General features: G+C 38.5%; 1 protein-coding gene across 1 annotated transcript; it reads right to left on the reverse strand.

Moving 5' to 3' along the window:
* Nucleotides 1-1,862: 1,862 nt before the first annotated feature.
* Nucleotides 1,863-5,865, reverse strand: LOC308705392 (uncharacterized protein; the record flags this gene model as incomplete). The annotated part of the gene is made up of 5 exons (XM_081390386.1): nt 1,863-2,455; nt 2,824-3,021; nt 3,194-3,313; nt 4,326-4,418; nt 5,784-5,865. The coding sequence occupies 5 exons, from the start codon at nt 5,863-5,865 to the stop codon at nt 2,142-2,144; spliced, it is 807 nt and encodes a 268-aa protein (XP_081246512.1). The 3' UTR covers nt 1,863-2,141.
* Between the last annotated feature and the right edge of the window lie 22,084 nt (nt 5,866-27,949).

Genomic DNA, 27,949 nt, shown 5'->3' on the forward strand with positions numbered 1-27,949 from the left:
ATGCAAAACCCAAACCTCTGTGAAACACTGTATTAACAGTGTACTTACATGGTAACTCCTCAGGAACTGTCCACTTAATATAAAGTGTAAAACTTTCATAATTACTGTGTAATATGCAAAACCCAAACCTCTGTGAAACACTGTATGTACAGTGTACTTACATAGTAACTCCTCAGGAACTGTCCACTTAATATAAAGTGTAAAACTTTCATAATTACTGTGTAATATGCAAAACCCAAACCTCTGTGAAACACTGTATTTACAGTGTACTTACATAGTAACTCCTCAGGAACTGTCCACTTAATATAAAGTGTAAAACGGTCATAACCTACTGTGTAATATGCAAAACCCAAACCTCTGTGAAACACTGTATTTACAGTGTACTTACATGGTAACTCCTCAGGAACTGTCCACTTAATATAAAGTGTAAAACGGTCATAACCTACTGTGTAATATGCAAAACCCAAACCTCTGTGAAACACCGTATTAACAGTGTACTTACATGGTAACTCCTCAGGAACTGTCCACTTAATATAAAGTGTAAAACGGTCATAACCTACTGTGTAATATGCAAAACCCAAACCTCTGTGAAACACTGTATTAACAGTGTACTTACATGGTAACTCCTAAGGAACTGTCCACTTAATATAAAGTGTAAAACGGTCATAACCTACTGTGTAATATGCAAAACCCAAACCTCTGTGAAACACTGTATTAACAGTGTACTTACATGGTAACTCCTAAGGAACTGTCCACTTAATATAAAGTGTAAAACGGTCATAACCTACTGTGTAATATGCAAAACCCAAACCTTTGTGAAACACTGTATTTACAGTGTACTTACATGGTAACTCCTCAGGAACTGTCCACTTAATATAAAGTGTAAAACGGTCATAACCTACTGTGTAATATGCAAAACCCAAACCTCTGTGAAACACTGTATTAACAGTGTACTTACATGGTAACTCCTAAGGAACTGTCCACTTAATATAAAGTGTAAAACGGTCATAACCTACTGTGTAATATGCAAAACCCAAACCTCTGTGAAACACTGTATTAACAGTGTACTTACATGGTAACTCCTCAGGAACTGTCCACTTAATATAAAGTGTAAAACTTTCATAATTACTGTGTAATATGCAAAACCCAAACCTCTGTGAAACACTGTATTTACAGTGTACTTACATAGTAACTCCTCAGGAACTGTCCACTTAATATAAAGTGTAAAACGGTCATAACCTACTGTGTAATATGCAAAACCCAAACCTCTGTGAAACACCGTATTTACAGTGTACTTACATGGTAACTCCTCAGGAACTGTCCACTTAATATAAAGTGTAAAACGGTCATAACCTACTGTGTAATATGCAAAACCCAAACCTCTGTGAAACACTGTATTAACAGTGTACTTACATGGTAACTCCTCAGGAACTGTCCACTTAATATAAAGTGTAAAACTTTCATAATTACTGTGTAATATGCAAAACCCAAACCTCTGTGAAACACTGTATTTACAGTGTACTTACATAGTAACTCCTCAGGAACTGTCCACTTAATATAAAGTGTAAAACGGTCATAACCTACTGTGTAATATGCAAAACCCAAACCTCTGTGAAACACCGTATTTACAGTGTACTTACATGGTAACTCCTCAGGAACTGTCCACTTAATTTAAAGTGTAATTGTTAGGGTCAATGTTGTGTACCATCAGTGTTGTTACATGATAATTTCATAGGAACTTCCCACTTACTTGAAAGTAATTTAACAATTGCATGGGTAAAATGGCCAAGTATTAAACCTTGATTACTTCTCGGTAAATCAAGTATAGAGGACTGCAAAAAAAAGAGGGGGGGAAATGTAGTAAAGCTAAACAATGTTTATTAACACATTAAACTCAACAGTTTAACAGATTCTGAAGCAAAACTTCAGTGTACTTGCAGCTGGGTTAACACTAGAACAGCATTGTATAATTCTTGATATTAATTATTGTTCTGAAATGGTAACTGAGGTTAATTTGACAATTTTGGTCATGGTTTAAGGAAAATCACAGTGTAGCACAGTGAACTGGCGTGAATTACAAAATTTACCTTAACAATAACGTCTAAACATAATTAAATAAGAGGATTGGAGGTTTTGTCTTTCTATCTCAATTTATATTTTATTGGCAGCAGTTTACGCTCTTTTTTGGATTTTTCTATGTCAGACCTTAGGTCTGCTGTCAGTGACTGCAGGCACCTCTTTGCAAAGTCGCAGAGTTTCTCCTCCTTGACTCTGAACTTTGAGAGGCTTCGGTAAAACTCTGGATCAACAAGCTGTATTTCAGCCACAACAGCTGTTAATGCCAGTGTATTTCGGTCAACCCCGACTTTGGTGCATGCCTTACTGATACTCCCTTCTTTCTTGAAGGCGTGAAGAACTTTATTGTACCGCTTCAGTACATCTTCTGGGGTTGTTGCTGTAAAAAGAATAACAAAATTAAAACCAGAATAAAACAAGACTTGCATCAAACTGATCAATTTCCAGTTGAAAACACACACCACACAAACATATAAAAAAATCTTGGTGCTCTTGAACTGCTTGCATTTTTTACAATAAGTTTCCTATCATACAAATCATGTTCGCATTTCTCAGACATTTTCTAAATATGTTAATGTTCTAACAATATTGGAAATACATCAAAACTAGGGGTCAACTGATTTTTTCAGGGACAATATCAGTACCAATTGTAGTCAGGGAGACTGATAACCAATATGTGCAATGTGTTATATGGAGTAAATACACATCAACAGAAAGATGAGATCCAAAAACAGAACATGCGCTTACCACGTGAGCTGTGCTTCGTATTTGACCTGGTAGCACTCTTGGTCTTCTTTTTATGACCTATTTTCCTCTTCCGAGGAATGTTGCTATCAGATGACTCTGAAGAGGAGCAAGAACTCAGGGACTCCTCATCAGTGCCACTGGTGCTGGATTCAGTGCTTGAGTCCAAGATTTTCTTAACTTTCTTTTTTGCCCCTCTGTCTAAGAACACAATAACACATTTAGTTAGACAAAAAGTCAAACATGCTTAGAGAAGTAATCAGCATTTCATGATTGATGTGGAAGTAAAAAAAAAAAAATCACTATCAGTAATTACTAAATTATTTAATAAAACAGTCAATAGAGCAAAACAGATATACTGTATGTTTCTTACTTGAGAGTTTTAGGACAGTTTGACGGAGAAAATCTCGTTCCTCTTCAAGTGCCTTTATTGCCTGGGCCATGACCATCAGCTTGTCTTTATCCTCCAAGGAGGAAGACTCCTCATGTCCTCCTTTAAAAACAATGTAATATCAACAAAAGATTTTTTTTTTTATGAACAAGTAATAGAAAATCAGCGGTATCACAGTTTTCATTTAGGCCAGTATCACTGATATTAGTAATTTATACTGATGTTTTGATGAAAACTTTTTGTCCAAATTTTAAACATTTGTCATGCTTCAAAAACTATAATTTTTAATTTAAGTGAACTTAAAATAATTCTCACTTAAAAACATAATAAATTTCATATTTACCTGTACCTTTCCTATCATATACAAGAATTGAATATGGTTATAAAAACACTGCACTGCATAAATTAAAAATAGATGAATCCTTATTACGCTACAAGCGTTCTTTAGTCAAGAGCAATGAGTAATTTTCTCTGTTCCCTATGTTCTTTGGTTAACTTTACTGATAGAGAGAAACAGAGGCTGCTGTCACTAAGACTTGCATCTGCTGACAGGATCTCACGCATCTCATTCTCTTACTACTGTACTCTTTACTCTTTAGATTTTATTTAACTCATTAAAGACTGTTCCTCGACAAAACAAACATTTTTACATAAATGTGTGTTATTGTTCGTTCAAGCGCAATACTGGCGCGCAAGTCTTTCTGAGTGTTGTGTGTGTGTCCGGATGTTCTTTTTTGTCTTGTCGTGCATGAATGGTTAAAACCATTTGCGTGAATAAAAGCGTGATCGTATAACAATAAGGATGACAGAAATAACGGATGCTGCGTTAATTGCGTTAAAGCTGGACAAAAATGAAATCGCATGCGTTTGTGTTAACGTTGACAGAACTACTTGTCATACATTGTTGACAGAAAAAGTGGACAAGACCTCAGCTAGAGCAGCTGATCTCAAATTCAAAATGCATACAACCTGGGCTGCATTTCCCAAAAGCATCGTAAGCCTAAGTTGATCGTATACCAATTGCCACCAATGGTCTCTATGATCAACTTAGGCTAACAATGCTTTTGGCAAACACAACCCTGTTTAGTTCCCCATTAAGTAAATGCAAACTCACCTGCTTCTGGAGATGCCACTTCAACAATAGAAAAGTCATTGTCACCATCTTCTTTACCTTGGTGTTCTTCATCTATTTGCTGGGACAGATCATCTTGTAAAAACATAAAAGAATAATGTTATTGTCTGACAAATGTAGCCAAACTGATGCAATGTTGCATCAGGGACATTCGTCAACACTTAACGTGAAAAGGCTTAGCCTAAAATGGCTCAGTGTTCCAAAACTATAGTCAATGATAATCAAATTTTTATGTACAGTATATACAGTATATGTGTGTGTGTGTGTAATGTAAGGTTTGCACCATATCTGCCCTAAACTAACAGTGTTGGCGATTACGTAAATATTTTTTTTAAGTTTCTGTAATAGTTAATCCACACCAGGACACAGTAGTGTTTCTAAAGCTTAAATACAACAATTTTACAAACAAATTTGGGATTTAGTGGATTCAAAGACTGCACAAAATGTTTTATGAAAAGCAAGTCTTTGGGAACAAATAGAAACTATTTGGAAGTCAATAACAACAGAGGCTGTGGAAAAGTACATAAAAATGCCAGGAAGAATGCAAACGTTATCAAGACCGGAATAGGCCATACAAAACATTAGGCCTACGTTTTTTGGTTATTTTGTGTGATTAAAAAATATTTGTTTCACTTACTTTTTTGCATAATAAATTACAATTATATTTTTAGTTTTAAACCATTTTTTGACAGACTCCGAAAATACATTCTCTTTATTTTGACAGGTGCTGGAGGTGTAATAAATTTGACAAGCACTGTATAGAGGGCAGTTTTACCTTATTAAAACCTGTGTATCTGCGTTTTTCAAATACTTAAATTTAACCAATTACTTTATTGAATCACAATTCTACAAACTGTTACTGCCACCATCAACGAAAACTATTTTGAAACTGCAAAGGTGGAACATAAGCTGCATCTGACATGGCATTTATGTTTATACTGTTTAATGATGCTCATGTACATCTACATTGCATACGATAAATAGCCTGTAAAAAAAACATTCAGTATTCCTTTTTTTTATTAGAAATAAAGACAACATTGAAATATAATAACGTTACTAGTAGTAACACTAGCATGAAAAACAAAATGGTTATTGAAACTGGGAATATATTAGAAAGCAATCAAAAAACACTGAAGCAGTCCATGACTTCAGTCTAATGCGAGTTACGCAAAATTAATCTCTTACTTGCATCTTTTCTGTCTTTTTCTGTTGTTTATGATAGGCTAATAAGAGAGAATTCAGAATTTATTCAGTAAGCGCATGCAACCCTCATGACGCGATGACGAATTAAAATGTCTCTGATTGGACATTGCGTTCATCAGAAACATGTTTGATTGGTTATAATGTTCAACACCGCAAACTAAGTGTAAAATAAATCATCATCATAGTGGTACTACTAGCTAACATTAGGTCATAAGAAGAGCCGACATGTTAAGTTACCTTTGTCCAAAGTGGTCCATGCATCAGGTGCGCTGCGTTGGAGGCAGTTCCTCTTCAGGGAAACCCCTTTCTTTCGTGGCATACTGTCGTGTGGATGTAACGTTAGGTAAGTAAGAGGATTTCAATTGGCAATACAACTTGGGGAGGCCGTTAACTGTTTAGCTAGCTGTCGAAATACTCCTGAGTCCTGATCAGTCTATGGTTCTGATAGGGATCAAGTTGGCGGTTCAGAATGCAACAGGCCAATCAAAACTAACTTACGTCATGGGACAACTGTCACGTTTCACGTAGGCAGCCATTTATCAGCGCGGCGCCAAAAATTTAAAATCGGACAGTAAATAAATCTATCTAGATGGCTATGTGTTCAAGGCAATTAAATAAGTTAATACGCCTATGCAGTAGTGGAAAACATAGAAAACAAATAATCAAATGGCTACAGAAGAAAGGCTTGCTGTGCAAGGCACCAAGTTGTCACCGCTGTGGAAAAAAAATGCGAATTACAACACACAGTGGACGTGATGGTTATATATGGTAAGTAAGTTAACTTTGGCACCCAGTTTAATTCGTTATTTGGATAGCCTAGTCAACGTATATTTAATATAATTAATATAATATAGTTAATATAATTTTAGGGAACTTGCTTCTTAGATTTACTAATATAATTTTGCACTGTTTTTTTAGGACATGTCGAAGAAACACGCATCGCAGAATTACACTCTCCATTCGCAATGGATCACTGTTTAATAACTCGAGAGTTCCTCTGGTTAAGTGGATGGAGTACATATACAGGTAACGTATAGTACCCAGGCACTGTTTAAAACTTTATTTTACTCTGTCATTGTTACAGTGCAATTATATATTTAAGTACTTAGTACTATTAATTAAGTGCATGCACTTACTATAGAGTTAGGATTAGGGTTTGGTTGGTTAGTTGCATGTAATTATGCACATTTAACTGTTGATCCTATTGTAAGTACAAGTAACATATGTAACAAGGACACTGTAAAATATAGTGTTACCCAGGCACCTAATAAATACATGAACAGGTTATAATTTTGATGATTGTGGCCCCAAATTCAAAATTAGTATATTGTGAAAAGGTTTTCATAGCTATAAACCATAATCATCAAAATTATAACAAATAATGGCTTAAAATATTTCACTTTGCATGTGAAAAGTATATATTAATTTCACCTTTTAAGTTGAAATAAATTACCTTTTTATGTTTAAAACTAAAATTCTAGTTTTTCGAGTTTCACCTGTAACAATAACATAACTAGTTAATGTGGTTACATAGTTTTTGCAAGTAGAATTTGTAATTCATCTTGCAAATGCTCACCAAGGTCCTCTCCAAAAGTAGGAAAATAACTCACTATTCAAGATTTAATGTAGGCTACAACTCTCCACATTAATGTGTTATAGAAGTTTGCAATGACATTCCACCTAGGCTACTCCATATTAGGTGGAATAAAAACCATTGTTTTTAACTTGTGTATTACCTAAAAAACAACAACTAAGACTCAGCTATTACTACCTAAAATAACTTTTTTAAGAACATGTATTACTGTTTAAAAGGCCACTATTATGCTATTTTAAAGTTTCTTAATGCTGTTGTGGAGTCTCTTACAACATTTATATGTATCAAAGGTAAAAAAAAAAAAAACCTGTTTAATTTCTTCATAATATACATTTGCACATCATCAAATTTTCAATGATTCTCAAACGACTCGTCAAATGATTCAATCTCTATAAATCCCTCCTTTCCGCTAGCTACTCTGTCTGCTCTGATTGGCCAGACAGCGCAGTATCTTGTGATTGGTTTACCGCTCTGTGTCCTGAGCGTTCCTACACTGTAAACTAAACACAGTAACAAACAATGACGTCGATTTGACCATATCAATCCGAGTACGAGTGCAATGATGAAACACTGGAAGAGCTAGTCATTCAGCCCAAACCAGAACATTTCTCAGTGATACACAACTCAGTTTGAGGTACATTATAAGATGTTGCAACTGTAATTCCTCCCCATCAGCATTAACAAGTGAACTCAAAACTAAGTATTTTGAAAATCATTTTTCAACTGCAGGCGGTTTGCGAATCCTGCATTTATCTCAGAGATTTGAGAAGCAGTCTTCAGTAAAATAAAGGGAACACAGCAAGAGTTTATGATTATACTCCTCCTGTGATATCATGGTAAAGATGAACTTTAACAACTGATTCTTCACATGCTCATCCTTGGGCAGTGAAATAAAACTGTCTTTTACCTTCACATTATAGAGCACAGCGCCGCCTTCTCAACATGATACTGTCCAGTGTCCACAGAAATCAGCTGTTGGTTTGAGTTTTCCCTGCTGTGTGCACACAAGTGTTTTCATTCACTTGTAGCTATGTCACACACTACATGAAAGGTCATTTTCAAAAATCCATAATAGGGGCCCTTTAAATTAATATTTATTTCTAATCATCTTTTTTGTACATCATTACATTTTGGTAATTGTTTTTTATTAATTAAAATTATTTTCTTTAAAGGTTTTCACAGGGTCTACATCTAAGACAAATTGATTTGATGGAAGATTGTGTTGCCAAAACATCAACAACATTGTCAAGAATGAACAAATTGCTCAGGAAGGTAGCTTAAATTTAATAACTCTCCAGTACTACATTGCTCAGCTAATTGAACTGTAATTAATTTTGTTTGTACTAATATCCACATATTTTTTTACAGGTTTGCATTAATGCATTGAGTAAACTGAAAAGAAAAACAGGTCTTAGAGTTGGCGGGAAGTCAAGACAGAAGTTTGTGGCCATAGATGAGTCTAAGTTCGCTCACAAGAGAAAGGTACATCTGACATGAGAAATACAAAAAGTTTGTTTTTTACCATGTTGAAATACTAAAGTTGGTTAAAGCGACATTCACTAATATTTCCAGTGTTAATATCACATCAAAATACCAAATGCAATCAAAAGACATGATTGAATGATGTGCCAATAGCTGAACAATAAGTTCCTCAGAGGTGTAAAGTATCTGAATAAATGTAATTAGTTACTGTACTTAAGTATGCGTTGTAGTTGTACTGAGTATCAGATATTAGCAACTTTTACTCTCTATTTAACTAAATTTTTGAACAAGTAAAAGTAATTTTTAGTTCAATACATTTGTGATAAGTAATGCAAGTACACATTACATTTTGCATGGCACCTAACTTTTTCTGCAGCAGTTTATTTCTGATATAAAGAAGTGATATCTCCATCTATATTCATGTGTGCTGAGGAATGGCTTGAATGACCCCCAAATGGTCATGGGGAGATCAGAATCCAAGTGTATGTTTTATCAAACACAATCCAGGTTTAACTGCTGTTAACATTTGTTATGTTTCTTGTGTTTATGCATTTTCAGTTTAATCGTGGCCGCTGTCGTACTACTTGGCAGAGAAAAAAAGGCTGGGTGTTTGGGATGATGGAGGTTAAAGGAGCTCGCCGCCTACCAGTCTTAAAGATGGTAAAGGACCGTTCCAGGACCACATTGATGCCCATCATCAAAAGGCACATCAGAAGGGGGTCAGCTGTTTACAGTGACAATTGGAGGGCATATCTGAATGCACTACAACCACAAGGATACAAACACCTAACTGTAAACCACAGTAAAAATTTTGTAGATCCCCAAACTGGCTGCCACACACAACATATTGAACGGGCCTGGCTAGCCATCAAGGCACAGGTATCAAGATTCAGGGGTAACAAAACAAAAAAACTATTAAAAGAACACTTGAAATTCATCCAGTGGCACTACTGGCTGGGAAGAAGAAATAGGAAAGGTGCTTTGGCACAGTTGATCCATGATATTAGAAAAGCATACAGGTTTAGATTTAATTAAAGTTATATCAGCTGAAAATGCATGATTTTTTTTTTTTTTTAACTTTACTGTGACCTTTCTTCAGATTCATAAATTTGGCTATGCCATGCAAACCATTTCTGCCTTGTATCTTAGGAGTATTTGCAAAACAAGGTTACATAGTGGTTAGTAAACTCTGAAGTACTGTATGAATGTGATAGTTATGCTTTGATAGATTCTGGGATATTACTGCATAGCACTTTTAAAGATTTACCGTTTATTTGCTTTATTTTTCCCTTTAATTTCAATTTTTTTTTTATGTGACATTCTGGTGACCAATTTGCATTTACAGTAAATTACAGTATTCTGTTCTTGTGTAGTGTACACAGTGTAACTGCATATTGCAATGCTTGCTACATTTTAAATACCACATTAAATTGAGTATTTAGAAATGAGGTTTGGGTTAATATTATAATGTAAATATACATACATTAATGTACATATACAGTAAATTGTGGTTGGTATCAAGTATGTTACACTTTATATTAAGTTCCTGAGGAGTTACCATGTAAGTACACTGTAAATATGGTGTTTCACAGAGGTTTGGGTTTTGCATATTACACAGTAGGTTATGACCGTTTTACACTTTATATTAAGTGGACAGTTCCTTAGGAGTTACTATGTAAGTACACTGTAAATACAGTGTTTCACAGAGGTTTGGGTTTTGCATATTACATAGTAGGTTATGACCGTTTTACACTTTATATTAAGTGGACAGTTCCTGAGGAGTTACCATGTAAGTACACTGTTAATACAGTGTTTCACAGAGGTTTGGGTTTTGCATATTACACAGTAGGTTAAGACCGTTTTACAGGGTTCCCACGGGTCCTTGAAATCCTTGAAAGTTTGTGAATCTGAAAAAATGTTTTCAAGGCCCTGGAAAGTTTTTGAAAATAAACAAAATAGAGACAGGTCCTTGAAAGTGCTTGAATTTATTTTGTGCAATAAGTTTTCTGGAAAAAAATTCCATATTCACTCCGGTCCCCTAATGTGTTATTTCGCCAAAACTTCATGGCCTATGCATACTAGCTTGCTAGATTTACACTAGTTAAGCGCATTTACGCGTTACGTTCAGGGTTTTTCCTGCATAGAGAATTATGAGGTGGCTGCCTCCGTCAATTAAACATTAATTAATATAGGCCTACTGATGGTAACAAAGTTGCGCTGTTGAGACTCGCGCAGTTATTTATAACATATTATAGTTAAGAAACAATATATAGCCTAGGCTACACACGATCAGAGTGATGTTTTCCTGAATACCATCAAGATTGAAACCGAGACTGATTTCATAACAGTTCAAGAAACAAATAGTTAAAATTAAGTCACTTACATTTGAGACGCAATGACTGTTTTTGTTCTGTTTCAGCAGCGAAAATAGTCCCAAACAAAGATCACAGCAGAACCACCGCGAATCTCACAGCAACGAACACTTGTAGCATTACTGAATGATTCAGCGTTTTGAACGAATCGGTTGAGTCAAAGATTCAATTACCCATTCATAAACTGCCTCATTCTGAATGAATCAGCCGTTTGAACGAATCGTTTGAATGAATGACTCAATGACTCGCTCATTAAGACGGTCGCCTGCCGCCTCCTACTGGCGGTTTAGTTTCATAAAGTATCATTCCTTTTAACATTCCTTATTTGTATATTTAAAAATATTTAAAATAATCCAATTTAATACAGTTATACTTTTTCATTGTAAATTATTTAATTGGATTGGTAACAGCCTAGTGTCTTATTATTTTAATTGAATATATTGATCAAATTTAAGAATTTGAAATGAAAGATGGAGCATACATTTAATAAAATTAGGGGAAAATGCCCTTTATAAAGGTACAAAACATTTGTGTTTTCAAACAGCGATGTAATAAAACATTGACAATTTAAGCTTGAAGGGAGTAAAGGTTTAGGCTATTAAGGAAATGTAATTTTGCCAAAAGAAGAACTTTTATTTTAAATAAATGTTCATTTTAAATCAGCCTACTTCAGAGTGATATGTTAACATATTATCATGCTTAACACTAAAGGTGATGATACACAGGGCAAGTTTTTGAGCAATGTTGCCATCAACGGGCAACCAGATGAGACAAAGGGCCCACGACCAATCTAAATGATCCAGATAGAAATGTATTGCCCATTTTCAATGGCAACGTTCCCAAGAAACAATCGCTCTGCAAGATTGCCCAACAACATTGCTCAAAAAGTTTCCCTGTGTATCATCACCTTAAGAATTTGAATAATTGTAATGTGATCAGATGCAGATATCTAAATCTGAGTATATTGGTGGTTTGCGGGTGTATTATTTATTTTTAACAGTGGATTTGGGTGACTCAAAGTGTACCAGATTAATGAATTTATCTTTAAAATTTACAAAATTTTCTTACGGGGGGGCATGCCCCCGGACCCCCCTAGAGGTACCAAGCACCACACACAAAAATACTGTGGAAAAAACATTAGGCTATATGAAGATCTACAAAAAAAATTTATTATCTTATTATTAAAGTACATTATTAGGATTTTACCACCTCCGCCTCATTTTGAGTCAGGAAAAACCCTGGTTACGATAAGTGTACGTTGTACGTCACCATGACGTTCACACGTGCGTGAAACTACGATGGCACCTCAACGTTTGTTGTTGGACACAACAAATGTGTCCCCACATTAAGTCCTTGAATTTGAGGGTATTGGACCTGGAAAGTCCTTGAAAGGTCCTTGAATTTGAAGTTAACCAAGGTGTGGGAACCCTGGTTTTACACTTTATATTAAGTGGACAGTTCCTTAGGAGTTACTATGTAAGTACACTGTAAATACAGTGTTTCACAGAGGTTTGGGTTTTGCATATTACATAGTAGGTTAAGACCGTTTTACACTTTATATTAAGTAGACAGTTCCTGAGGAGTTACCATGTAAGTACACTGTTAATACAGTGTTTCACAGAGGTTTGGGTTTTGCATATTACACAGTAGGTTAAGACCGTTTTACACTTTATATTAAGTGGACAGTTCCTGAGGAGTTACCATGTAAGTACACTGTTAATACAGTGTTTCACAGAGGTTTGGGTTTTGCATATTACACAGTAGGTTATGACCGTTTTACACTTTATATTAAGTGGACAGTTCCTGAGGAGTTACCATGTAAGTACACTGTTAATACAGTGTTTCACAGAGGTTTGGGTTTTGCATATTACACAGTAGGTTATGACCGTTTTACACTTTATATTAAGTGGACAGTTCCTTAGGAGTTACCATGTAAGTACACTGTTAATACAGTGTTTCACAGAGGTTTGGGTTTTGCATATTACACAGTAGGTTATGACCGTTTTGCACTTTATATTAAGTGGACAGTTCCTGAGGAGTTACCATGTAAGTACACTGTTAATACAGTGTTTCACAGAGGTTTGGGTTTTGCATATTACACAGTAGGTTATGACCGTTTTACACTTTATATTAAGTGGACAGTTCCTGAGGAGTTACCATGTAAGTACACTGTTAATACAGTGTTTCACAGAGGTTTGGGTTTTGCATATTACACAGTAGGTTATGACCGTTTTACACTTTATATTAAGTGGACAGTTCCTGAGGAGTTACCATGTAAGTACACTGTTAATACAGTGTTTCACAGAGGTTTGGGTTTTGCATATTACACAGTAGGTTAAGACCGTTTTACACTTTATATTAAGTGGACAGTTCCTTAGGAGTTACCATGTAAGTACACTGTTAATACAGTGTTTCACAGAGGTTTGGGTTTTGCATATTACACAGTAATTATGAAAGTTTTACACTTTATATTAAGTGGACAGTTCCTTAGGAGTTACCATGTAAGTACACTGTAAATACAGTGTTTCACAGAGGTTTGGGTTTTGCATATTACACAGTAGGTTAAGACCGTTTTACACTTTATATTAAGTGGACAGTTCCTTAGGAGTTACCATGTAAGTACACTGTTAATACAGTGTTTAAAAGAGGTTTGGGTTTTGCATATTACACAGTAGGTTATGACCGTTTTACACTTTATATTAAGTGGACAGTTCCTTAGGAGTTACCATGTAAGTACACTGTTAATACAGTGTTTCACAGAGGTTTGGGTTTTGCATATTACACAGTAGGTTATGACCGTTTTGCACTTTATATTAAGTGGACAGAGGAGTTACCATGTAAGTACACTGTTAATACAGTGTTTCACAGAGGTTTGGGTTTTGCATATTACACAGTAGGCTAAGACCGTTTTACACTTTATATTAAGTGGACAGTTCCTTAGGAGTTACCATGTAAGGAGTTACCATGTAAGTACACTGTTAATACAGTGTTTCACAGAGGTTTGGGTTTTGCATATTACACAGTAGGCTAAGACCGTTTTACACTTTATATTAAGTGGACAGTTCCTGAGGAGTTACTATGTAAGTACACTGTAAATACAGTGTTTCACAGAGGTTTGGGTTTTGCATATTACACAGTAATTATGAAAGTTTTACACTTTATATTAAGTGGACAGTTCCTGAGGAGTTACCATGTAAGTACACTGTTAATACAGTGTTTCACAGAGGTTTGGGTTTTGCATATTACACAGTAGGTTATGACCGTTTTACACTTTATATTAAGTGGACAGTTCCTGAGGAGTTACCATGTAAGTACACTGTAAATACAGTGTTTCACAAAGGTTTGGGTTTTGCATATTACACAGTAGGTTAAGACCGTTTTACACTTTATATTAAGTGGACAGTTCCTTAGGAGTTACCATGTAAGTACACTGTTAATACAGTGTTTCACAGAGGTTTGGGTTTTGCATATTACACAGTAGGCTAAGACCGTTTTACACTTTATATTAAGTGGACAGTTCCTGAGGAGTTACTATGTAAGTACACTGTAAATACAGTGTTTCACAGAGGTTTGGGTTTTGCATATTACACAGTAATTATGAAAGTTTTACACTTTATATTAAGTGGACAGTTCCTGAGGAGTTACCATGTAAGTACACTGTTAATACAGTGTTTCACAGAGGTTTGGGTTTTGCATATTACACAGTAGGTTATGACCGTTTTACACTTTATATTAAGTGGACAGTTCCTGAGGAGTTACCATGTAAGTACACTGTTAATACAGTGTTTCACAGAGGTTTGGGTTTTGCATATTACACAGTAGGTTATGACCGTTTTACACTTTATATTAAGTGGACAGTTCCTGAGGAGTTACCATGTAAGTACACTGTTAATACAGTGTTTCACAGAGGTTTGGGTTTTGCATATTACACAGTAGGTTATGACCGTTTTACACTTTATATTAAGTGGACAGTTCCTTAGGAGTTACCATGTAAGTACACTGTTAATACAGTGTTTCACAGAGGTTTGGGTTTTGCATATTACACAGTAGGTTATGACCGTTTTACACTTTATATTAAGTGGACAGTTCCTGAGGAGTTACCATGTAAGTACACTGTAAATACAGTGTTTCACAAAGGTTTGGGTTTTGCATATTACACAGTAGGTTATGACCGTTTTACACTTTATATTAAGTGGACAGTTCCTGAGGAGTTACCATGTAAGTACACTTAATACAGTGTTTTTAATAATACAGTAAGGACGACCTTTTTAGACTTTATATTGTTTACCGTTGCTGAGGAGTTACCATGTAAGTACACTGTAATTCAACAGTCCTGCCAGTCATAAATAAATGGTATAAACATAGGAATCATCCTGGTTTACATATAGTTTCAGTGTAATCCAAACTGGTAACTGCAGCATTGGATTCCATGTGGAATTGGAACAACTTGATTAAATACATGTTGTTGTTACAAAACGTAGTTACATAATTCCTGTTACACGTGTACTTACTGAAGTGAAAAAAGTGTTGTTACCAATGTACTGTTACACATTTGTACTTACGCATACCATTCCATGAGTTGTTACATATGTGTAGGTACACAAATATTACAGTTGTAGGTACTATGTACTAGTGTGTACTTACGCTGTAGTTACATACTATGTACACATGTAGTTACCATGTAAGTTCACAGGTATTAGGGCCACTTAATATAAAGTGGGACCTTTTTCCCTGCCTAAATCAAAATCGGAGATAGCCATTTTGTCCGCCTTGAGCCAAGGATTCCAACGATATAAGACACTCGATCCTGGGACAACCGGTCTAAGAGTTATGGGCGATTTTGTACTTTTGGTCGCTGTAGCGCCACCTATGGGCCATTCGGGGTCATACTCTGATAGGTTGTCCCCAAATTGAGGCCTACCATCTGGGAAAAACCTAGGACTAGTTCGCAAAAATAGGTTTCGGACAAAATTCGACATAGCAAAAAGAAATTCTGGCCTAAATCGAATTTGGAGATAGCCATTTTGTCCGCCTTGAGCCAGGGATCACAGTGGTGTAAGACACTTGAGTCTAGGACAAACGGTCTAGGAGTTATGTGCGATTTAGTACTTTTGCACTAAATCTGTAGCTGTAGCACAACGTAAAATTTGTTTGCGCGGTATTCGAGAACGGTTTGACGAATCAACACGAATTCCATAACTTTTTGTCGGTACAGTGTGGAGATGATACGATTCGATTTTGGTGAAAATCGGACAAACGGTCTAGGAGGAGTTCGAAAAAGTAGGTTTTGACTGAAAATCAAGATGGCGGACAGGAAGTTCGGCCAAATATGGCAAACTTGGTATCTATGTTCTCAGCGTGACCCAGGGAATCTATTAAGACCAGTGGCATTTCAATTGGCAGATTTATTCAAAGGTTATTAGCCTTTTTGGAAATGTTGTTATAACTTTCGACCACAAGGTGGCGCTGTTTCGAAACTTCTCACGCTCCTTCAGGGCATCGTGCTGATGACCCATACCATGTTTCGTAAGAATCCATTCATGCGTTCTTAAAATACAGCATTTTAGCACAAAATTCAAAATGGCCGACAGCCAAAATGGCCGATATGGTAAAATTGGATATCAGTCGACTCAGCATGTTGGCCTGAATCTAACGAGACCAATTTTATGGTTTTTGGGCAAACTATTCAGAAGTTATAAGCAAAAATAGCCATTTTTCATATCTCCGGACCAGTAGGTGGCGCTGCGCCGAAACGCAGCATGTAGCCTCAGGTCATGGTTGGGATGACATGTACCGAGTTTGGTCTGAATCCAATAAAGCGTTGCGGAGATACAGCCTTACGTCTGTTTTCGCAAGCGCTACGTAAAATTTGTTGGTGGGTTTTTTCGAAAATTGCTAAGCGAATCAACTTGAATTCCATAACTTTTTGTCAGCATGGTCTGTAGATGATCTGGTTCAATTTTCGTGAAAGTCGGAGCAACGGCCTAGGAGGAGTTTGAAAAAGTAGGTTTTTCGGAAAATTCTAAATGGCGGAAAACTTTCCATGACGGAAAATGACGTCATAGGGTGCAATCGAATCGTCTTGAGCTAGGGAATCAGAGGAAAAAGGAATTTTGTTTCTAGCCCTTGTGGTTCAAAAGTTATTAGCCTAAACATGAGTGCAAATTTGGACAGCTGGTGGCGCTAGAGGGAATGAGTTGGAGACTCCAAATTTGCTATGGTGACTGTTCAGTCTGTCCTCTATCAGTGTGCCAAATTGCACAACTTTCCCGCAAGCGGTTCTATGGGCTGCCATAGACTCCCAGAGCGGAAGAAAAAGAAGAATTATTTTTGGTACGCTAACAGATACAATAGGTGCCTACGCACATTCTGTGCTTGGCCCCTAATAATAAGGGAACCTTTTTGCCATTTATAGCGCCACCTATGCTCCGATCTGCATGAAACTCGGCACGCTTGTTCACCATGTCATGACACATATGCTCAGCGATTTTCGTGATGTTCTGAGTTTTTGTTTAGGATTTATAGGCTTTTGACTGTATTTTGCCCCGCCCATTTTCCAAATGACCCTGTTACAGCCAACCAAATGCAAAAATTCTACTTTTTTTCGATAACTATTGATCGAGAGAGTCCAGAGAAATGTCCTAGACTGGTTTGGTTCCGATCTGGCGAAAAACCTAGGACTAGTTCGCAAAAGTAGGTTTTGGACAAAATTCGATATAGCAGAAATTTTTCCCTGCCAAAATCAAAATCGGAGATAACCATTTTGTCCGCCTTGAGCCAAGGATTCCAACGATATAAGACACTTGATCCTGGGACAAACGGTCTAAGAGTTATGGGCGATTTTGTACTTTTTGTTGCTGTAGCGCCACCTATGGGCCATTCGGGGTCATACTCTGATAGGTTGTCCCCAAATTGAGGCCTACCATCTGGCCAGGTTTCACGTCTCTAGGCCTTACGGTTTGGCCTGCACGATGCGTTTTACGAATCCTTACAATTACAATAGGGTTTCAGCATTTCATGCTTGAACCCCTAATAAGAATGAAGGCTTTTTGCCAGTTATAGCGCCACCTATGGTCCGATCTCCATGAAACTCTGCATGCTTCCTCACCATGTTCTGACACATATGCTCATCAATTTTGGTGAAGTCCTGAGTTTTCATTTGGGATTTATAGGATTTTTAGTGTATTTTGCCACGCCCCTTTTCTAAATGACCCTGTTACAGCCACCCAAATGCAAAAGTTCAACTTTTTTTCGATAATTATTGATCTAGAGAGTCCAGAGAAATGTCCTAGACTGGTTTGGTTCCGATCTGGCGAAAAACTAGTTCGCAAAAGTAGGTTTCGGACAAAATTCGACATAGCAAAAAGAAATTCTGGCCTAAATCGAATTTGGAGATAGCCATTTTGTCCGCCTTGAGCCAGGGATCACAGTGGTGTAAGACACTTGAGTCTAGGACAAACGGTCTAGGAGTTATGGGCGATTTAGTACTTTTGCACTAAATCTGTAGCTGTAGCACAACGTAAAATTTGTTTGCGCGGTATTCGAGAACGGTTTGACGAATCAACACGAATTCCATAACTTTTTGTCGGTACAGTGTGGAGATGATACGATTCGATTTTGGTGAAAATCGGACAAACGGTCTAGGAGGAGTTCGAAAAAGTAGGTTTTGACTGAAAATCAAGATGGCGGACAGGAAGTTCGGCCAAATATGGCAAACTTGGTATCTATGTTCTCAGCGTGACCCAGGGAATCTATTAAGACCAGTGGCATTTCAATTGGCAGATTTATTCAAAGGTTATTAGCCTTTTTGGAAATGTTGTTATAACTTTCGACCACAAGGTGGCGCTGTTTCGAAACTTCTCACGCTCCTTCAGGGCATCGTGCTGATGACCCATACCATGTTTCGTAAGAATCCATTCATGCGTTCTTAAAATACAGCATTTTAGCACAAAATTCAAAATGGCCGACAGCCAAAATGGCCGATATGGTAAAATTGGATATCAGTCGACTCAGCATGTTGGCCTGAATCTAACGAGACCAATTTTATGGTTTTTGGGCAAACTATTCAGAAGTTATAAGCAAAAATAGCCATTTTTCATATCTCCGGATCAGTAGGTGGCGCTGCGCCGAAACGCAGCATGTAGCCTCAGGTCATGGTTGGGATGACATGTACCGAGTTTGGTCTGAATCCAATAAAGCGTTGCGGAGATACAGCCTTACGTCTGTTTTCGCAAGCGCTACGTAAAATTTGTTGGTGGGTTTTTTCGAAAATTGCTAAGCGAATCAACTTGAATTCCATAACTTTTTGTCAGCATGGTCTGTAGATGATCTGGTTCAATTTTCGTGAAAGTCGGAGCAACGGCCTAGGAGGAGTTTGAAAAAGTAGGTTTTTCGGAAAATTCTAAATGGCGGAAAACTTTCCATGACGGAAAATGACGTCATAGGGTGCAATCGAATCGTCTTGAGCTAGGGAATCAGAGGAAAAAGGAATTTTGTTTCTAGCCCTTGTGGTTCAAAAGTTATTAGCCTAAACATGAGTGCAAATTTGGACAGCTGGTGGCGCTAGAGGGAATGAGTTGGAGACTCCAAATTTGCTATGGTGACTGTTCAGTCTGTCCTCTATCAGTGTGCCAAATTGCACAACTTTCCCGCAAGCGGTTCTATGGGCTGCCATAGACTCCCAGAGCGGAAGAAAAAGAAGAATTATTTTTGGTACGCTAACAGATACAATAGGTGCCTACGCACATTCTGTGCTTGGCCCCTAATAATAAGGGAACCTTTTTGCCATTTATAGCGCCACCTATGCTCCGATCTGCATGAAACTCGGCACGCTTGTTCACCATGTCATGACACATATGCTCAGCGATTTTCGTGATGTTCTGAGTTTTTGTTTAGGATTTATAGGCTTTTGACTGTATTTTGCCCCGCCCATTTTCCAAATGACCCTGTTATAGCCAACCAAATGCAAAAATTCTACTTTTTTTCGATAACTATTGATCGAGAGAGTCCAGAGAAATGTCCTAGACTGGTTTGGTTCCGATCTGGCGAAAAACCTAGGACTAGTTCGCAAAAGTAGGTTTTGGACAAAATTCGATATAGCAGAAATTTTTCCCTGCCAAAATCAAAATCGGAGATAACCATTTTGTCCGCCTTGAGCCAAGGATTCCAACGATATAAGACACTTGATCCTGGGACAAACGGTCTAAGAGTTATGGGCGATTTTGTACTTTTTGTTGCTGTAGCGCCACCTATGGGCCATTCGGGGTCATACTCTGATAGGTTGTCCCCAAATTGAGGCCTACCATCTGGCCAGGTTTCACGTCTCTAGGCCTTACGGTTTGGCCTGCACGATGCGTTTTACGAATCCTTACAATTACAATAGGGTTTCAGCATTTCATGCTTGAACCCCTAATAAGAATGAAGGCTTTTTGCCAGTTATAGCGCCACCTATGGTCCGATCTCCATGAAACTCTGCATGCTTCCTCACCATGTTCTGACACATATGCTCATCAATTTTGGTGAAGTCCTTAGTTTTCATTTGGGATTTATAGGATTTTTAGTGTATTTTGCCACGCCCCTTTTCTAAATGACCCTGTTACAGCCACCCAAATGCAAAAGTTCAACTTTTTTTCGATAATTATTGATCTAGAGAGTCCAGAGAAATGTCCTAGACTGGTTTGGTTCCGATCTGGCGAAAAACTAGTTCGCAAAAGTAGGTTTCGGACAAAATTCGACATAGCAAAAAGAAATTCTGGCCTAAATCGAATTTGGAGATAGCCATTTTGTCCGCCTTGAGCCAGGGATCACAGTGGTGTAAGACACTTGAGTCTAGGACAAACGGTCTAGGAGTTATGGGCGATTTAGTACTTTTGCACTAAATCTGTAGCTGTAGCACAACGTAAAATTTGTTTGCGCGGTATTCGAGAACGGTTTGACGAATCAACACGAATTCCATAACTTTTTGTCGGTACAGTGTGGAGATGATACGATTCGATTTTGGTGAAAATCGGACAAACGGTCTAGGAGGAGTTCGAAAAAGTAGGTTTTGACTGAAAATCAAGATGGCGGACAGGAAGTTCGGCCAAATATGGCAAACTTGGTATCTATGTTCTCAGCGTGACCCAGGGAATCTATTAAGACCAGTGGCATTTCAATTGGCAGATTTATTCAAAGGTTATTAGCCTTTTTGGAAATGTTGTTATAACTTTCGACCACAAGGTGGCGCTGTTTCGAAACTTCTCACGCTCCTTCAGGGCATCGTGCTGATGACCCATACCATGTTTCGTAAGAATCCATTCATGCGTTCTTAAAATACAGCATTTTAGCACAAAATTCAAAATGGCCGACAGCCAAAATGGCCGATATGGTAAAATTGGATATCAGTCGACTCAGCATGTTGGCCTGAATCTAACGAGACCAATTTTATGGTTTTTGGGCAAACTATTCAGAAGTTATAAGCAAAAATAGCCATTTTTCATATCTCCGGACCAGTAGGTGGCGCTGCGCCGAAACGCAGCATGTAGCCTCAGGTCATGGTTGGAATGACATGTACCGAGTTTGGTCTGAATCCAATAAAGCGTTGCGGAGATACAGCCTTACGTCTGTTTTCGCAAGCGCTACGTAAAATTTGTTGGTGGGTTTTTTCGAAAATTGCTAAGCGAATCAACTTGAATTCCATAAATTTTTGTCAGCATGGTCTGTAGATGATCTGGTTCAATTTTCGTGAAAGTCGGAGCAACGGCCTAGGAGGAGTTTGAAAAAGTAGGTTTTTCGGAAAATTCTAAATGGCGGAAAACTTTCCATGACGGAAAATGACGTCATAGGGTGCAATCGAATCGTCTTGAGCTAGGGAATCAGAGGAAAAAGGAATTTTGTTTCTAGCCCTTGTGGTTCAAAAGTTATTAGCCTAAACATGAGTGCAAATTTGGACAGCTGGTGGCGCTAGAGGGAATGAGTTGGAGACTCCAAATTTGCTATGGTGACTGTTCAGTCTGTCCTCTATCAGTGTGCCAAATTGCACAACTTTCCCGCAAGCGGTTCTATGGGCTGCCATAGACTCCCAGAGCGGAAGAAAAAGAAGAATTATTTTTGGTACGCTAACAGATACAATAGGTGCCTACGCACATTCTGTGCTTGGCCCCTAATAATAAGGGAACCTTTTTGCCATTTATAGCGCCACCTATGCTCCGATCTGCATGAAACTCGGCACGCTTGTTCACCATGTCATGACACATATGCTCAGCGATTTTCGTGATGTTCTGAGTTTTTGTTTAGGATTTATAGGCTTTTGACTGTATTTTGCCCCGCCCATTTTCCAAATGACCCTGTTATAGCCAACCAAATGCAAAAATTCTACTTTTTTTCGATAACTATTGATCGAGAGAGTCCAGAGAAATGTCCTAGACTGGTTTGGTTCCGATCTGGCGAAAAACCTAGGACTAGTTCGCAAAAGTAGGTTTTGGACAAAATTCGATATAGCAGAAATTTTTCCCTGCCAAAATCAAAATCGGAGATAACCATTTTGTCCGCCTTGAGCCAAGGATTCCAACGATATAAGACACTTGATCCTGGGACAAACGGTCTAAGAGTTATGGGCGATTTTGTACTTTTTGTTGCTGTAGCGCCACCTATGGGCCATTCGGGGTCATACTCTGATAGGTTGTCCCCAAATTGAGGCCTACCATCTGGCCAGGTTTCACGTCTCTAGGCCTTACGGTTTGGCCTGCACGATGCGTTTTACGAATCCTTACAATTACAATAGGGTTTCAGCATTTCATGCTTGAACCCCTAATAAGAATGAAGGCTTTTTGCCAGTTATAGCGCCACCTATGGTCCGATCTCCATGAAACTCTGCATGCTTCCTCACCATGTTCTGACACATATGCTCATCAATTTTGGTGAAGTCCTGAGTTTTCATTTGGGATTTATAGGATTTTTAGTGTATTTTGCCACGCCCCTTTTCTAAATGACCCTGTTACAGCCACCCAAATGCAAAAGTTCAACTTTTTTTCGATAATTATTGATCTAGAGAGTCCAGAGAAATGTCCTAGACTGGTTTGGTTCCGATCTGGCGAAAAACTAGTTCGCAAAAGTAGGTTTCGGACAAAATTCGACATAGCAAAAAGAAATTCTGGCCTAAATCGAATTTGGAGATAGCCATTTTGTCCGCCTTGAGCCAGGGATCACAGTGGTGTAAGACACTTGAGTCTAGGACAAACGGTCTAGGAGTTATGGGCGATTTAGTACTTTTGCACTAAATCTGTAGCTGTAGCACAACGTAAAATTTGTTTGCGCGGTATTCGAGAACGGTTTGACGAATCAACACGAATTCCATAACTTTTTGTCGGTACAGTGTGGAGATGATACGATTCGATTTTGGTGAAAATCGGACAAACGGTCTAGGAGGAGTTCGAAAAAGTAGGTTTTGACTGAAAATCAAGATGGCGGACAGGAAGTTCGGCCAAATATGGCAAACTTGGTATCTATGTTCTCAGCGTGACCCAGGGAATCTATTAAGACCAGTGGCATTTCAATTGGCAGATTTATTCAAAGGTTATTAGCCTTTTTGGAAATGTTGTTATAACTTTCGACCACAAGGTGGCGCTGTTTCGAAACTTCTCACGCTCCTTCAGGGCATCGTGCTGATGACCCATACCATGTTTCGTAAGAATCCATTCATGCGTTCTTAAAATACAGCATTTTAGCACAAAATTCAAAATGGCCGACAGCCAAAATGGCCGATATGGTAAAATTGGATATCAGTCGACTCAGCATGTTGGCCTGAATCTAACGAGACCAATTTTATGGTTTTTGGGCAAACTATTCAGAAGTTATAAGCAAAAATAGCCATTTTTCATATCTCCGGACCAGTAGGTGGCGCTGCGCCGAAACGCAGCATGTAGCCTCAGGTCATGGTTGGGATGACATGTACCGAGTTTGGTCTGAATCCAATAAAGCGTTGCGGAGATACAGCCTTACGTCTGTTTTCACAAGCGCTACGTAAAATTTGTTGGTGGGTTTTTTCGAAAATTGCTAAGCGAATCAACTTGAATTCCATAACTTTTTGTCAGCATGGTCTGTAGATGATCTGGTTCAATTTTCGTGAAAGTCGGAGCAACGGCCTAGGAGGAGTTTGAAAAAGTAGGTTTTTCGGAAAATTCTAAATGGCGGAAAACTTTCCATGACGGAAAATGACGTCATAGGGTGCAATCGAATCGTCTTGAGCTAGGGAATCAGAGGAAAAAGGAATTTTGTTTCTAGCCCTTGTGGTTCAAAAGTTATTAGCCTAAACATGAGTGCAAATTTGGACAGCTGGTGGCGCTAGAGGGAATGAGTTGGAGACTCCAAATTTGCTATGGTGACTGTTCAGTCTGTCCTCTATCAGTGTGCCAAATTGCACAACTTTCCCGCAAGCGGTTCTATGGGCTGCCATAGACTCCCAGAGCGGAAGAAAAAGAAGAATTATTTTTGGTACGCTAACAGATACAATAGGTGCCTACGCACATTCTGTGCTTGGCCCCTAATAATAAGGGAACCTTTTTGCCATTTATAGCGCCACCTATGCTCTGATCTGCATGAAACTCGGCACGCTTGTTCACCATGTCATGACACATATGCTCAGCGATTTTCGTGATGTTCTGAGTTTTTGTTTAGGATTTATAGGCTTTTGACTGTATTTTGCCCCGCCCATTTTCCAAATGACCCTGTTATAGCCAACCAAATGCAAAAATTCTACTTTTTTTCGATAACTATTGATCGAGAGAGTCCAGAGAAATGTCCTAGACTGGTTTGGTTCCGATCTGGCGAAAAACCTAGGACTAGTTCGCAAAAGTAGGTTTTGGACAAAATTCGATATAGCAGAAATTTTTCCCTGCCAAAATCAAAATCGGAGATAACCATTTTGTCCGCCTTGAGCCAAGGATTCCAACGATATAAGACACTTGATCCTGGGACAAACGGTCTAAGAGTTATGGGCGATTTTGTACTTTTTGTTGCTGTAGCGCCACCTATGGGCCATTCGGGGTCATACTCTGATAGGTTGTCCCCAAATTGAGGCCTACCATCTGGCCAGGTTTCACGTCTCTAGGCCTTACGGTTTGGCCTGCACGATGCGTTTTACGAATCCTTACAATTACAATAGGGTTTCAGCATTTCATGCTTGAACCCCTAATAAGAATGAAGGCTTTTTGCCAGTTATAGCGCCACCTATGGTCCGATCTCCATGAAACTCTGCATGCTTCCTCACCATGTTCTGACACATATGCTCATCAATTTTGGTGAAGTCCTGAGTTTTCATTTGGGATTTATAGGATTTTTAGTGTATTTTGCCACGCCCCTTTTCTAAATGACCCTGTTACAGCCACCCAAATGCAAAAGTTCAACTTTTTTTCGATAATTATTGATCTAGAGAGTCCAGAGAAATGTCCTAGACTGGTTTGGTTCCGATCTGGCGAAAAACTAGTTCGCAAAAGTAGGTTTCGGACAAAATTCGACATAGCAAAAAGAAATTCTGGCCTAAATCGAATTTGGAGATAGCCATTTTGTCCGCCTTGAGCCAGGGATCACAGTGGTGTAAGACACTTGAGTCTAGGACAAACGGTCTAGGAGTTATGGGCGATTTAGTACTTTTGCACTAAATCTGTAGCTGTAGCACAACGTAAAATTTGTTTGCGCGGTATTCGAGAACGGTTTGACGAATCAACACGAATTCCATAACTTTTTGTCGGTACAGTGTGGAGATGATACGATTCGATTTTGGTGAAAATCGGACAAACGGTCTAGGAGGAGTTCGAAAAAGTAGGTTTTGACTGAAAATCAAGATGGCGGACAGGAAGTTCGGCCAAATATGGCAAACTTGGTATCTATGTTCTCAGCGTGACCCAGGGAATCTATTAAGACCAGTGGCATTTCAATTGGCAGATTTATTCAAAGGTTATTAGCCTTTTTGGAAATGTTGTTATAACTTTCGACCACAAGGTGGCGCTGTTTCGAAACTTCTCACGCTCCTTCAGGGCATCGTGCTGATGACCCATACCATGTTTCGTAAGAATCCATTCATGCGTTCTTAAAATACAGCATTTTAGCACAAAATTCAAAATGGCCGACAGCCAAAATGGCCGATATGGTAAAATTGGATATCAGTCGACTCAGCATGTTGGCCTGAATCTAACGAGACCAATTTTATGGTTTTTGGGCAAACTATTCAGAAGTTATAAGCAAAAATAGCCATTTTTCATATCTCCGGACCAGTAGGTGGCGCTGCGCCGAAACGCAGCATGTAGCCTCAGGTCATGGTTGGGATGACATGTACCGAGTTTGGTCTGAATCCAATAAAGCGTTGCGGAGATACAGCCTTACGTCTGTTTTCGCAAGCGCTACGTAAAATTTGTTGGTGGGTTTTTTCGAAAATTGCTAAGCGAATCAACTTGAATTCCATAACTTTTTGTCAGCATGGTCTGTAGATGATCTGGTTCAATTTTCGTGAAAATCGGAGCAACGGCCTAGGAGGAGTTCAAAAAAGTAGGTTTTTCGGAAAATTCTAAATGGCGGAAAACTTTCCATGACGGAAAATGACGTCATAGGGTGCAATCGAATCGTCTTGAGCTAGGGAATCAGAGGAAAATGGAATTTTGTTTCTAGCCCTTGTGGTTCAAAAGTTATTAGCCTAAACATGAGTGCAAATTTGGACAGCTGGTGGCGCTAGAGGGAATGAGTTGGAGACTCCAAATTTGCTATGGTGACTGTTCAGTCTGTCCTCTATCAGTGTGCCAAATTGCACAACTTTCCCGCAAGCGGTTCTATGGGCTGCCATAGACTCCCAGAGCGGAAGAAAAAGAAGAATTATTTTTGGTACGCTAACAGATACAATAGGTGCCTACGCACATTCTGTGCTTGGCCCCTAATAATAAGGGAACCTTTTTGCCATTTATAGCGCCACCTATGCTCCGATCTGCATGAAACTAGGCACGCTTGTTCACCATGTCATGACACATATGCTCAGCGATTTTCGTGATGTTCTGAGTTTTTGTTTAGGATTTATAGGCTTTTGACTGTATTTTGCCCCGCCCATTTTCCAAATGACCCTGTTATAGCCAACCAAATGCAAAAATTCTACTTTTTTTCGATAACTATTGATCGAGAGAGTCCAGAGAAATGTCCTAGACTGGTTTGGTTCCGATCTGGCGAAAAACCTAGGACTAGTTCGCAAAAGTAGGTTTTGGACAAAATTCGATATAGCAGAAATTTTTCCCTGCCTAAATCAAAATCGGAGATAGCCATTTTGTCCGCCTTGAGCCAAGGATTCCAACGATATAAGACACTTGATCCTGGGACAACCGGTCTAAGAGATATGAGCGATTTTGAACTTTTGGTTGCTGTAGCGCCACCTATGGGCCAATCGGGGTCATACTCTGATAGGTTGTCCCCAAATTGAGGCCTACCATCTGGCCAGGTTTCAAGTCTCTAGGCCTTACGGTTTGTCCTGCGCGATGCGTTTTACGAATCCTTACAATTACAATAGGGTTTCAGCATTTCATGCTTGAACCCCTAATAAGAATGAAGGCTTTTTGCCAGTTATAGCGCCACCTATGGTCCGATCTCCATGAAACTCTGCATGCTTCCTCACCATGTTCTGACACATATGCTCATCAATTTTGGTCAAGTTCTGAGTTTTCCTCTGGGATTTATAGGCTTTTGAGCGTATTTTGCCACGCCCCTTTTCTAAATGACCCTGTTACAGCCACGCAAATGCCAAAGTTCAACTTTTTTTTGATAATTATTGATCTAGAGAGTCCAGAGAATTGTCCTAGACTGGTTTGGTTCCGATCGGGCGAAAAACCAGGGACTAGTTCGCAAAAGTAGGTTATGGACAAAAGTCAACATAGCAGAAAATTTTCCCTGCCTACATCCAAATCGGAGATAGCCATTTTGTCCGCCTTGAGCCAAGGATTCCAACG

The sequence above is a fragment of the Scardinius erythrophthalmus genome (genome assembly GCF_964197995.2).
Source record: "Scardinius erythrophthalmus genome assembly, chromosome: 2".
In the NCBI taxonomy this organism is placed as follows: Eukaryota; Metazoa; Chordata; class Actinopteri; order Cypriniformes; family Leuciscidae; genus Scardinius; species Scardinius erythrophthalmus.